Raw genomic sequence first — 14,951 nt, 5'->3', positions numbered from 1 at the left:
CCAAAATCCCTCCTGCAGTGTGTGCAAACCTGGTGAAAAACTACAGGAAACGTTTGACCTCTGTAATTGCAAACAAAGGCTACTGTACCAAATATTAACATTGACTTTCTCAGGTGTTCAAATACTTATTTGCAGCTGTATCATACAAATAAATAGTTAAAAAATCATACATTGTGATTTCTGGATTTTTTTTTTAGATCATGTCTCTCACAGTGGACATGCACCTTCGATGACAATAAAGGCCGACAGACTGGTAATGTGCAACGGCCATGAATCATATGGTTTCCAGTTCCATTTTAATAATTATAGCTCCCAATGGTGAGTTACATTTTTATTATATATACAGTGAGGAAAATAAGTATTTGAACACCCTGCTATTTTGCAAGTTCTCCCACTTAGAAATCATGGAGGGGTCTGAAATTGTCATCCTAGGTGCATGTCCACTGTCCACAGCTCTTTGGTCTTGGCCATGTTAGTAGTTGGATTTTTACTGATTGTATGGGGTGGACAGGTGTCTTTATGCAGCTAACGAACTCAAACAGGTGCATCTAATTTAGGATAATAAATGTAGTGGAGGTGGACATTTTAAAGGCAGACTAACAGGTCTTTAAGGGTCAGAATTCTAGCTGATAGACAGGTGTTCAAATACTTATTTGCAGCTGTATCATACAAATAAATAGTTTAAAAATCATATATTGTGATTTCTGGATTTTTTTTTCTAGATTATGTCTCTCACAGTGGACATGCACCTACGATGACAATTTCAGACCCCTCCATGATTTCTAAGTGGGAGAACTTGCAAAATAGCAGGGTGTTCAAATACTTATTTTCCTCACTGTATATATATATATATATATATATATATAACATTTCAACTATGTGATTGTCTATGAGTCCTTATTTGATAGAAATAATATCAGCACAAGTCAGAGGTGGCAAAAGTACACACATCCTTTACTTAAGTAGAAGTACAGGTACAGATGTTTTAAAATACTCCAATGAAAGTTGAAGTACTGATTATCCTTTTTTTACTCAAGTTAAAGTAAAGAAGTTTGGGCTCTGACATGTACTTAAGTAAAAAGTTGTCATTACTACTACTGTTTAGTGTCACGCTGTAATCATACTGAATAACATAATCAGAGAATATTTTTATACGATGTGAATATGTAAGACATTTCAATTCAATTCAATTCAATTCATTTTTATTTGTATAGCGCTTTAAATGAACATTGTCTCAAAGCAGCTTTACACAGATAATGTGGTAATTAAAAGTGAATATGTTTTTTATAAGTAAGTTTGTCCTATTTCGAGCTTTTTATACATATATTTATTATGTCTGTGAGGCAAATGTTCACTGATATTCAGGTTGTTTTATTTATGTGTTTGTGAAGTATAATAAATAAACAAATAAAAGTAGTCATTTTACAGATTCACTGATGTATTGTTTTTATCTGTACGATCAAAAAAAGACAGTCATTTAAGTTCATTTTGCAATTATGAGGAAAAAAAACACAAAACGCCACCCAGAGGTTTAATTGTGTAAAACATGGCGAATTTGGTGTTTGATTTGAGAGTTGGCGCATGATTAGAACAAATGTTTACTGATTAAAAAAAAAATTCCGGTGTAGTTTATTTATTTATTTATTTTATATCTAAGTAAAAAAAAGGACGTCATAAATAAATGTATGTTGTGCTGAAGGTTTTAATTTCGCCTCTTTTATATTTAGATATTTATTTATGTATTTATATTTTTAATAAAAATGGTAAAACAGAAATGCGCGCTGAAATGATTTTGTGCCGTTAAAAAAAATGTGTTTGAATTTGACAGCCCTAATATATATATATATATATAAATACAAAAAATGAATAAAAAATGTTGTTACCTAATGAATGTATCCAGGCTGAACATTCACATATAGAACAAAAGCAGAGAAAAGATTATGATGATGATGATGATGATGATGATGATGATGATGATGATGATGATGATGATGATGATGATGATGATCAGGTGATCAGGAATGTCTCTGTTCTCAGTCATGTTTACATCACTGACTCCCTCTGTCTCATCCACATTAGCTTTACTTCTTGTTGCTTTCTGTCCTGCTCATTCTTAGCTTCGTAAACTAGTCTACATCTATGGTGAGTGAGAGTCAGGACATTATACACCAGTGGATTAAAAAAGACGTGCAATGGAAAGCGGAAAACGGTTGATGGGCTGAAATTGGCGCAGAGTGAAAATAAAACATATTGACAATTCACCAAATCATTGGATTAAAACTAAAGTAATGAGCCTGATTTGAAAGTACAGATATTTGTGTAAAAATGTAATGAGTAAAAGTAAAAAGTTATCTGAAAAATAAATGGTGAAGTAAAATACTGATATAAAAAAAATCTACTTAAGTACAGTAAAAAAAGTATTTGTTCTTCGTTACTTTCCACCTCTGGCACAAGTACATCCAAAATATAAAACTGTCAACGTTCCGATCACTTCTTATATCTCAATTCATTTTCCTCAACAGGATGCTCCACACGTGTTCCCCAGTAGTTACAGTGAGGCAGAGGTTTACAGCCCACCCACCACTGTTTGTTTGCCATGTGCCAATGTGTCTTATCAGTCAACGCATGGTGTGACATGTGTGTATGTGTATGTGTATGTATATGTGTGTTTCAGGGGCAGTTCTTGGAGAAGAGAGGGGTGTCAGATGGCCGGGTTCATTTCCGGATAATTCTCAGCTGTCAGAAGACATCAATTTGGCAGTGCCAGAAGCCTCTTGGGAAGGAGCAGGTAGAATGTGCTGAAAGCTGGGAGATGTGGGTCCAGGCATTGCTTAAACACATGGATGTTGGGACAGATTTCTGAGGTTTTACTAGCGTATGGACAAGAGCCTGTGGGAGTCCAAAAACTTCCGGGTCAAATCCATTTATCTGTTCAAATATATGTGTAGAAAATTTGGATGAAATTGGAATTGTCCAAGACGTAAGATAGAGTACAAGGTAGAGATGCTTTACACATAACTGCACTATGAGAATATAGTTTGGCTTGTGTGGTAAAAGAACGAGGCCAAAACAAATCCATTTCCTAAACCTAATCCCAAATCCTGAACTCTTCTAATCCAAACCCCTAACTCCTAACCCATAACTTTACCCATTACCCAAACGACCTACACTAACTGACACACCCTCATTTTGACCCCTAACCCTTAATCCCCATTCCCTGTCCACTAACTTTAACCCCTAACCTCACTCCTCATTCTGACAACTGGTTTAATCATTTTGCATTCAATGAGTTGTGCAATGAACTGATGCTGAGATGTTTTGGGGGTTAAAACTATTCAGGTGAAACCAGTATAATATATTTTTTACCAACATGAACATAAACAACTGATAATGTAGGAAACAGCAGACACTCGTACACAATCAATTAAATGAATGTACCAAATCATTCACAGTTTAATAAAAGCAATTTGATGTTAGTATGATGAGCACAAGTGATTAAATGGAGGTTGAACAAGACGTTTTGAGAATTTCATTTCTGATCTGAGAAACACTCCAAAGCAACTGAGAAAAACTGCAAACAAACAGAGGTTCTTTTCATTATGATTGAGTGCAAGTCAAAAGGTTTGTCGACGCACCTGTTTCATGCAAGGAATAAAACGCAACATGGCTTCCTGTTTTAGACAAATAATCTACCATGAATCACTTTCCTATAACAGCACATCCAAGTCTTTTCCTGACCATATTTCAGTGAAAAGTGTTTTATTTTACTTATACCACATCAGTTTGGCAGAGTGGGTTTTTATTTTTTTATTTTTATTTTTTTATTTTTTTTGTTTAATGAAAAACTGATTCGTGAAATTTTTTATACATTTATAGGTAAATTTAATGTTACAGAATATTCGTAAACCATGTTTCTGCTATCACTTACATCACACCGTATATATACTGTATATAATCATTATTTCCCAAGTTTGCCTTTGTTTTTCTCTCTGTTGAGGTCAAAAGACAAAAAAAAATCTTTTTGAACATCCCATTCCACATTAAGTCCCTATTACCTGTTATAATAAATAACATACACTTTTCTGGGAAGCTTTACCGCTAGATTTTGTGGAGATCTGTGAGCTTTTCTTCATCCCCAAAGAAGTTAGTGAAGTAAGGTACTGATGTAGGTGAGGAAGAAAGGAGGCCTGAGGTGCCATCAGCGTTCACATTCATCCCAAAGGTGTTCAATAGGGTTTAAAGGTGTAGAAGGTGAAATTTTTTAATCCATGTAAAGCTTATTTTCAAAGAGCTGGATCTGTGCACAGGAGCATTTTCATGCTGGAAAATTTGGGTCTCGTAGTTCAAATGAAGGACGTCCAAAGACGTTCTATACAACTGTGTGCCTTTAACTTTTGAGCAAAGAGCCACATATGGCTGGAAAAGAAAGGTGTCTCAATACTTTTGTTCATGTAGTGTGTGTGTGTGTGTGTGTGTGTGTGTGTGTGTGTGTGTGTGTGTGTGTGTGTGTGTGTGTGTCCATTAGTGTCTTTGTGTTGGTCTACTTGGGTATCTGTGTTTATATATATATATATATATATATATATATATATATATATATATATATATATATATATATATATAGCTCAATGGGTAAGATGTTGGACTTCTGATCAGGAGGCCGTTAGTTTAAATCTCATCTCCACTTGCAAGTTGCTGCCGATGGGCCCTTGAGCAGGGCCCTTAACCCTCCACTGATAATTGTAAGTCGCTCACAATAAGAGTGAAATGTATAATGTGCTAAATAGAAAATGACATTTTGCTCATTTTGCATTATAAATAATTCCTAAATGATATTGGTGATATTTGTAAGAATTCAAAAGGCAAAACTGGCAAACATGCACATTTAGTGTGCGACAAACACACAAACCAGCTTCGAAAGATAACAAGGAAATGAGGAATAAGCAGCAACAAAGCATCTGCTCACACACCCTTCCTCCTTTCTTTAACCCCGACACCCTGCTAAGCCCCGTGGCCCCAAGGTCATGCAAAATTCAGTCAGAAAACATAAAACGCCAGAGCTCCTATAATCCCTGTGCGGTGTGTTTCCACTTTAGCAATAATTGTATTTTCCCTGCACATATTTGATAGAACAACAGCAGCGCTCACTGCTCCTTTAATACCTTCCAGGTGTTCGCAAGTCGAATAATAACAGAGAAGGGCACAGATACGAGTGTGCATCGCTGACCGGGAAAACTCTCTCAAAATAAGTCTACTGCTATGGACTTAGCATGAACATGATAGAACATTCTGAGTACCATTTCTCTCTATACAAAGTGCATAACTGGTACTTTACTCCTGGTGCTCAGAGGGTTCTCTCAGGGTATGATGCAGCTCTAGCAAATTCCTGAATGCTGCTTAGAGTTTATCAGGACAGCAGGCAGTCTAGCATGTGATTCCTGCAATTTATGCATACAGTACATGTAGCCTTGAAGACCAGGTACAAGCATGAAAGTTGTGGAAAGACCCCGAGAGCAGCCTTTTCTGAAGCAATGCTGCTATCTAGTGGAGACAGATTAGTTTTTAAACCACCTGTTTTTTTTTTATGTATAAATGTTGGTTCTTCATTGAGAAGAGCTATCACTAAATCCTCTTCTTCTTCTTCTTCTTCTTCTTCTTCTTCTCTTCTACTTTTTCTTCTCTTCTTCTTTTTCTTCTTCTTCTTCTTCTTCTTCTTTTGGCTGCTCCCATTAGGGGTCACCACAGAGGATCATCTGTCTCCATACCCCCTTGTCCTCTACATCTGCCTCTTTCAACCCAACTACCTGCATCTCTTCCCTCTATCACTAAATGTTGCATAAAATAAATAATGAAACAAAATGTTAGTTTTATGCTTAAATATAATTATACATGTTTAATGCTGTGTCATTCAATAGGCATAATGTCTCTAATCATTGACTAAGCAAAAGTAAAATTATAATAGTCAATAAAAACTGCATTGCATAAAGTAGCTGGTTAGACATGCAAGAATATTTTAATTCAATTCGATTCAATTCATTTTTATTTGTATAGCGCTTTTAACAATGAATATTGTCTTAAAGCAGCTTTACACAGATAATGCGGTGACAAAGAATAAATATGTTCTTTATAAGTATGTTTGTCCCTGATGAGCAAACCGGTGGTAACTGTAGCAAGGAAAAACTCCCCGAGATGGCATAAGGAAGAAACCTTGAGAGGAACCAGATTTATGATGAAACCACATCCTCATCTGGGTTGCACAGAATGTTGATGGTGATGGTGATCAGGTGCAAACTGTAGTCCTGAGTCATTGTAGTACACTGTAGTTAATGTCAACAGTCTGCTACACTGACTCAGGACTACAGTCTAATAAATAAATAAATAAATAAATAAATAAATAAATAAATAAATAAATAAATAAACAGCAAAATGAAAGGAATTAGAGAGACAGAGAAAAACAATCAAATAAGTGTATTGATTTTCTTGTTTAACAGACAATCAAACAAATAAGTAAATAAATAGAAAAGATATGGCAATGGTTATGAGTGCATCTAACAAGTCTGTGTTTTTCTTTTCTTTTTCCTGTACATTTGTGACTTTAAAGAATTCATGAACCTACCAGATATACAGTAAGTTGTACATTATTTCTGGGATAGTTTTTTTTTCCAAGTTTGTTTTTGTAATCTAAAGATGCAGGCTATTTGTTGGTACCCCAAATAATAAAGACTTCAGCAGGGGGTGGAGCTTTCTCTTACAATACCCCCCAGTTATGGAACAGCCTTCGAAGTCTAGGCTGAAAACCCGTTTATTTAATCAAGCCTTTTCTCAAGGTTTTTCTGAGGTAAAGAAGCAGATCTTTATGGTGATCAAGGATTTTTGTGATTTTTAGTGTTTCTGTGAACTGAGACATGTGTATGCTGTCGTTCCCTCACTCTCACGCATTCACTCAGATTTGTTGACGGTGGTGTGGTGGGCCGTCTCTTATCCCAGAGATCATGTCTGTGTTACCTTCTATCTCTCCCTTTTAGTGATGCTGCTTTAGCTAGTCCTGCCGGGCCCCTACATATACTGTACTGTTAACACACTTTTATGTAACATTAAAAACTTTATTTTGGCTTCTCCTATTAGGGGTCACCACAGCGGATCATCCGTATTCGTGATCCGCATGTTTGATTTGACACGTTTTTACGTTGGATCCCCTTCCTAACCCAACCCTCCCTATTTATCCAGGCTTGAGATCAGCACTAAGAGTGAACTGGATTGTGCAACCCTAATGGCTGGGTCGTGGCGGTGAGAGCGCTGAATCCTAACCACTAGACCACCAGGAAACCTTTTATGTAACAATAAGGAGACTTAATAATCCATATTTCTCTCTCTCCCTGTCAACCCTTTACTCTGCTTTCTCTCTCTCTCTCTCTCTCTCTCTCTCTCTCTCTCTCTCTCTCTCTCTCTCTCTCTCTCTTTCTCTCTTTCTTTCTTTCTTTCTTTTCTACCCATTTCTTCTCTTTGGACTTGCCTGATTCATCCCACATCCTAAACACACAAAAATCCTGATCTCTTCTAATCAATGTGTCAGTTTACTGAAAACACAGCTTGGAGGAACACAGCACAAGCACCCTGCATGCAGAAACATCTTGTTCTTTAACTAGCTGCTTCTGATGGTCTGAGTTTGCTGTGCTTACAATGACTTCACTGCCACAGGTTCTATTCACTACTACCACACTTCTATAATGTTAATATCTTAGGCAATGTATGTGCACTAATTTCAGTGCAAGCAATAGCTTGTATAACTGTATCATTGTAGTCTGACTTTTTTTTTCCACTTACAATTATCTCATTTATAAAAGTGAGCAGTTGAGAGTTGTTTAAAGAGCTGAGCAGGGGTGGCATGGTAGTGCTTGGATTAGAACTCATGACCCTTGTGTTGTCAGTTAGCACCCTTTTACAGGTATTCTGGTATTCTGTCATCTCTTTTATTATTAAAATTATTAGGCATCACAGAACTTGTGTAATTATGAGCAGCACTGAAGGCTCTCCATCAAAGAAATGAAGCAGAATCAGATGCCTCACTAAAGACAGAGTAGAAAAATCCCACCCCTTCGAGCCGAGGTGATCCGGAGTCAGCCTGGCTTTAGCCCTGCGTCATCGCCGAGTCTCTGCGTTTACCTAACACACTACAGGGAGCCCTGACTGCACACAGATAACACACAGCAAACTGCCACAAAAAACCCACACTGCTCTTAGCCAGGAGTACACACGTCTTTTCATTGTCCACTGACGTCATTAGTTAATGTTCGCACCTCTCTTACCCCTTTAGTGGGTACAAACAACAAAATAAATTCTCTTATCAGGCAGTAATACAGTGCATCCGGAAAGTATTCACAGCGCTGCACAGTTTCCACAGTTTCCACAGCCTTATTACAAAATGGATTAAATTTGTTATTTTCCTCAAAATTCTACAAACAATATCCCATAATGACAATGTGAAAAAATGTATTTAAAAAAAATGAAGAAAAAGAAATCACATGCACATATCTATTCACAGCCTTTGTTCAATACTTTGTTGAAGCATCTTTGGCACCAATTACGACCTTGTCTTTTTGAGTGTGAAGCTACAAGCATGGCACACCTATTTTTCAGCAGTTTCTCCTACTCATCTTTGCAGAACCTCTCAAACTCCATCAGGTTGGATGGGGAGCGTCGGTGCACAGCCATTTTCATATCTCATTTCATATGTTCAGTTGGGGATCTGGCTGGGCCACTCGAGGACATTCACAGAGCTGTTCCGTAGCCACTCCTTTTTTTATCTTGGCTGTGTGTTTAGGGTTGTTGTCCTGTTGGAAGATCAACCGTCACCCCAGTCTGAGGTCCAGAGCGTTCTGGAGCAGGTTTCATTAAGAATGTCTCTGAACGTTGCCGCATCATCTTTCCCTCATTCCTGACAAGTCTTCTAGTTCCTGCTGTTTAAAAACATCCCCACAGCATGATGCTGCCACCACCAAGTTTCACCATGTAGGGATGGAATGCCAGGTGATGAGCGGTGCCTGGTTTTCTCCAGACATGACACTTGGCAGTCAGGCCAAATTTTCTCATGGTCTAAGAGTCCTTCAGGTGCCTTTTGGCAAACCTGAGATGGGCTGTCATGTGCCTTTTACTGAGGAGTGGCTTTCCTTCTAGCCACTCTACCAAACAGGCCTGGTGGAGTGCTGCAGAGATTCTGGATTTGTTCTTCTGGAAGGGTTTCCTCTCTCCACAGAGAAATGCTTGAGCTCTTTCAGAATGACCATTTTGTTCTTGGTAACCTACCTAACTAAGGCTGTTCTCTCCCCAGTTTGCCTGGGTGGCCCTCTCTTGGAAGAGTCCTGGTGGTTCCAAACTTCTTCCTTTTACGGATGATGAATACCATATTGGACTGTCAATGCTGCAGAAATTTTTCTGTCCCCTTCCCCAGATCTGTGCCTCGATACAATCCTGTCTCTAAGGTCTACTGGCAATTCCTTTGTGGCTTGGATTGTGCTCTGACATGTACTGTGGGACCTCATATAGATCAGTGTGTGTCTTCCTAAATCATGTCTAATTAACTGAATTTACCACAGGTCTTTAATCATGTTGTAGAAACATCTCAACGAAGATCAGTAGAAACAGGATGCCCCTGAGCTCAGTCATGATTCATAGCAAAATTAAGTCAAGTTTATTTCTATAGCACTTTTTACAACAGACATTGTCTCAAAGCAGCTTTACAGAATTTAACAGTTAGGGTGAACGATGTGTGTTTATCCCTGATGAGCAGCCATGGTGACTGTGGCAAGGAAAAACTCCCTTAGATGTTATGAAGAAGAAACCTCGAGAGGAACCAGACTCAAAAGGGGAACCTCATCCTTATTTGGGTGACATCAAGAGTGTGATCATAAATCTTTCAACAATACAGAACACTGGAGAGTGAGAACTAACATAAGTAATGTTCTTTCTACAGTCTTATACAGACATTTGTGGTTATAAAACTAGAAGCTACTGAGCAACTCATAAAATAGCTCAAAAATTGCGATCATCACACATCCAAAGCAAAGACTGTGAATATTTGTGATTATTTTCATTTTTTATTTGTTATAAATTTGCAAAGATTTTTTAAACTAACTTCTTTCACATTATGGGATATTGTCAGTAAAAATTTGAGAAAAATAATGAATTTAATCTATTTTGGAATAAATCTGTACCATAACAAATTGTGGAAAAGTGAAGCTCTGTGAATACTTTCCAGATGCAGATATTATTATTATTATTATTTCTGCTTATCTAAAAAGTGAATTTCTTTATCATCATTATCTTTATCATCATTATCATCATCATCTTCATCAGCAGCAGCAGCAGCAGCAGCAGCAGCATCATCACCATTATCCTTAATAGAACCAAGTATTAATAATAACAATCCTTATCATCATCATCATTATCATCATCATCATCACCAACATTTTCATCCACATCAACAAGACCAGATAATAATAATAATAATAATAATAATAATAATAATAATAATAATAATAATAATAATAATAATAATTAGTAGTAGTAGTAGTACTTGCCACTTGCCTAAAGGGTGAATTCAATCATCATCATCATCATCATCATATATATATGATGATGATGATGATTGAATATGTATATGTGTGTGTGTGTGTGTGTGTGTGTGTGTGTGTGTGTGTGTGTGTGTGTGTGTGTGTGTGTGTGTGTGTGTGGATAGTGAAGTTCTGCTTCATTCGTTCTTTTGAACTTTTGTTCTTATTGGTGTTGTTTATAATTTCTATGAAGCATTGCATCTTTATTGTTCTCTTATACATAAGTTGGGGTTCAGAACTTCAGAACTGTTCCATTCCTGTTTTATTGCGTACAATTGGGCTTGAATTTATAATACTTCTGTATAAAAAGCAGCTCGTGCCGTTGATCTCACTCACACACACACACACACACACACACACACACACACACACACACACACACACACACACAAAATGAGGTGAATGGACAGATGTTTACATCCCAACACTGCCCAGTGCACCACTGCAGTCCAGCCTCACATGACCTCATGCCATATTGGATCGAGCTTCTCCGTTCCTTCCTGCTTGCTCTGTTTGCACCTCAGTAACTTGACATGACTGTGTTGAGATGTCTTTATCTTTTGGGTCTTTTTGTCCTGCAGCTGGTGTCTCTTTCAACTTTGATGCCTGCTGATGTTTCGGAAGCTCCAGATGCGAGCGTAATCACAGATGTGTCCACACGGAACGACGCGCTTCAGGTCCGAGATGTTCGGCGTCCTGCAGCGCGCAAAAAGGCGCCTCGCTTCATGCTGGAGATGTACGAGGAGAACATCCGACACCCTGAGACTGTGCCGGGGAACATCGTGAGGAGCTTGCAAGGTGCGTAAAGCGGCACTCATACCATCAGCAACACCTGCAGCACCTGCTCATTTATCACACTATTCTTTTAACTTCACGTACTTTTTTGTGCATTTTATTCTCAGCACAATCGAATGGAGCGTTTTACTTTTTTAACCTGACTTCATTTAACCCCCGGGAGAAGATCACCAAGGCGGAATTCCGCTGGTTTCGGCGCGCGCACGCGGTCTCACCAGGACACCACTTTTACAGAGTGAGTATGTCCTTTAACACGGGGGATCAGATCTCTGATCAGACTCACACACTCTCTCTGATATCGGATTTCAGGTGGATTTGTATGAAGTGCTGGATAGCAGAGTGAAACCTTGGAGAGGGAACCTGATCATCTCACGGGTCCTGCCAGTGCACACTGAAGGATGGGAAGTGTTTAACATCACACAGACAGTGGGTGCACATGGACATGCACTTGCTTTCATACACACATGACACATGAGAACCTTCTTATTGCTACAGTACAGTATTATACGTGAAAAGCTCATCCTTGTCACTGAAATTAATATAAATGTCCAGAAAGTTTTTGATATCTACTGAAGTTCTTCTTCAATAATTTTTTATTTTTTTGCTCCAAGTACAAAATAACAGTGCATTAACACATACACATAAAATTAATCACTTTCTTTTTTATATATAAAAATGAGTAACACCTATAAATTTGGCCATGCAGGGGTGTGCAAACTTTTGCTTAAAACTGTAATTACTGTGATTATGACCTATATCTCTTGTATACCGATTATTTATGCCTAATACATACATTATATTTATAGTCTATTACCACTAATAATATTAATATAATATTATAATTAATAATAATTATAATATTCTCATTTCTTCTTTTTCTTCTTCTTCTAAAAAAGTGAATTCTCACCCTCCTCATCCTCATCTTTATCATGCTCATCGTTATCATCTTTATCATTTTCAGCAAATACTACTATTACTACTACTAATACTACTACTAATAATAATAATAATAATAACATACTATAAAGAAGAAGAATATATTAGCACATTGTTAAATGAACTGATAAATTGTCAATCTTTCATTGGAAGCATTTAGTTATCCCTTTCTCCTTTTTATTCTCTTGCTGCATTCCTTCATTTGAACAAAAGCGAGTAGCATAGAAGTGTGTGTCATATTTACTGCTGCAATTCTCAGAGTACTTCATTGTTTTGGGTTGAATAAAGCTTTTTGTGTCACCGGTTTTAATATAAAGTCTCCAAATAAAGACTGGTTTCTGGATTAGACTGATATAATCACTGCTGGATGTAGTTAAGTGATTAGGTCACATTTATCTATTGAAGTCTGATTCTGGGTTCTGGGGATTCGTTGCTGCAAATCAAATAATTTTTGATATTAGGTTTAAACTGTCACAGAATTACTTTTACAGCTTGCAGGTACAGAGTTCTGACACTAGGACACTAAGTAGCAGATTCATCTGTACACCTGATTATAATGATGTGAAGCAGAGCCAATATCTGTATCTCTTGCTGTAGCCATCTCAACATGATTTATGCTTGTATTAGGATTAAACCAGGGTTTAAACTCAGCCTGATGAGGATGGTTACCACTTTGAGTCTGGTTCCTCTCAAACCATCTAAAGGTTCAGCATAGAATTTTTAATTGTAAATCACACTCTTTACAGTCAGTCCCACAACATCTAGCTCCACATTCACGCTCCATTCACTTTTTGTTCTGACAAACAAAAGGTGTGACAAAAAAATAAATGTGTTTTCTCACATGTATTACAAGGTCACCAAATGGATTCTCAGTAGCAGTACAAATAACGGTTTCATGCTCGTTTCTACTTCGACATCTGGACACTGGCTGGAGACAACTGTTCAAAGTGCGAGAGAAACAACCTTCGAGGAGAATGAGGTCTACCTGGTGATCTACTCAAATGATGGTCGGAGAAGCTCAGGTAAAAACTACCTCAGTAGCATTTTACAAACACGTTTTTCAAGATTTATTTATCCTGCATTAAAAAACTTTTCACAGTGTTCAAGTCAAACCGGGACTTTTTAGTTTATAAAAAAAAAGTACACATTTCATGGAGTGGAAACTGAATATTATTTTCAATATGCTCCCCTACTACATGCATACACTTATCCCAGCATTTAACTAAGGTCTGGAAAGAGTCGCCCTAGAAAGTTTTGTCAGTACATCTGAACCATCCTAGGACAGTTTGCTTCACTTCATCATCAGGGAACCACCACAACCGAGATCAGAATCGTCCCTAACACTTTACACCTTCATTCACAAGAAACTTCAGCACCACACATTGTTCCATGCATGCACTAACACTGTTCCCTATCATCTTGATTATTGTTCTTTGGATTGGCCCTCTATCAGTAATAGTGCACACCAGCCATTTACTACTGTATAAGGTACCGCCATGCCAGAGTCCAATTTTATACCTGCAACATTAAAAGTCTTGGTTTGACTTGAATGCCCCTCGTAATATAGTCATCTTTTAATATGGATGGTGCTTTAGATTTTGGGCTTATAAGAGTAACATTTCTGAAATCCACAGGTGAAGGAGTTTCCACAGGGGGTCAGAACCTTGCATTCTCCTTAGAGTTCCTCAAGTACAAAAGCTCCCTACAGGCTGCGGTGCGAAGGCGCAGGAGTAGACATAAACGGGCGGCTGAAAATATATATTGTCAAAGGACACCTCTCTATGTTGACTTCGCGAAACTCGGCTGGTCCGGATGGATAATATCACCAAGGGGCTACAACGCCAACCACTGCACAGGCTCCTGTCCATTTCCGCTCAGTGGAAACTTACATGCAACTAACCATGCCATTGTGCAGTCAATAGTAAATACCTTAAAACTGTCTAACAAAGTGGGACGGCCATGCTGCGTACCAGACAAACTTCAGCCAATAAGTCTGTTGTATTTTGACGATGAGGAAAACGTTGTTCTCAAACAATATGATGACATGGTGGCAGGCAGCTGCGGCTGCCACTGAACGCACTATTGTATATAACCCATAGGGAATGATGTTTGTGAATAAAGGGTGATGTGTTGCAACATGATGCTTGTGTATAAACCAAAAAGTTTCATTTTTAGTCTTTCAATCTCATCTATTACGTTTTTACTTTCCCTTTGTGAGAAGAAGTGAAAAATCGAGTCGAGCTAAATGCAAACAATAGATATGTTATACCAGTTTTCACCACAAGGTGTCACTGCTTACCAAAAATCAAAAGATTTTCAGCGGGAAAAGTTTAGCTCATTGATTATAATTTATAATTGTCACATGGGCACACTGGCAGCACACTAGCTTGTCCTTACTTCTCTTAAACGCTTACATATATTAAAGTAAATGTTTAAAGATGCTGTGATATACCTCAGATTCACATCTCTAGGAAACCTAAGGAATCATAAATGTCTTACAAACTCATGAAAATGTACGTGAAGTGAAAATATCAAGTAAAAATATAAATCACATCTAATGGGTATTGCATGATCTGAACAGGGGTTTATTTGGACCAGTCACTTAAAGCT

At 37.7% G+C, this 14,951-nt stretch overlaps 1 protein-coding gene and 1 long non-coding RNA gene across 2 annotated transcripts in view; one reads left to right on the top strand and one right to left on the bottom strand.

The window, feature by feature from the left end:
• LOC310734791 overlaps nucleotides 1–14,951 on the bottom strand; it is a 318,442-nt gene that overhangs the window by 174,433 nt on the left and 129,058 nt on the right. The gene's annotated exons all lie outside the window — the stretch shown is intronic.
• On the top strand, nucleotides 2,605–14,781 carry LOC310734905 (bone morphogenetic protein 2; the record flags this gene model as incomplete). Its single annotated transcript, XM_083557378.1, has 8 exons — nucleotides 2,605–2,628; nucleotides 2,675–2,788; nucleotides 11,192–11,303; nucleotides 11,375–11,640; nucleotides 11,715–11,831; nucleotides 13,195–13,441; nucleotides 13,795–13,829; nucleotides 13,909–14,781. 8 exons carry the CDS (start codon nucleotides 2,605–2,607, stop codon nucleotides 14,413–14,415), a joined length of 1,422 nt encoding a protein of 473 aa, XP_083413504.1. The 3' UTR covers nucleotides 14,416–14,781.

The sequence above is a fragment of the Silurus aristotelis genome (assembly GCF_946808225.1).
Source record: "Silurus aristotelis genome assembly, chromosome: 12".
Lineage (NCBI taxonomy): Eukaryota > Metazoa > Chordata > Actinopteri > Siluriformes > Siluridae > Silurus > Silurus aristotelis.
Note: the sequence above shows the minus strand (reverse complement) of the source record. Positions and strands in the feature narration are given on the sequence as shown.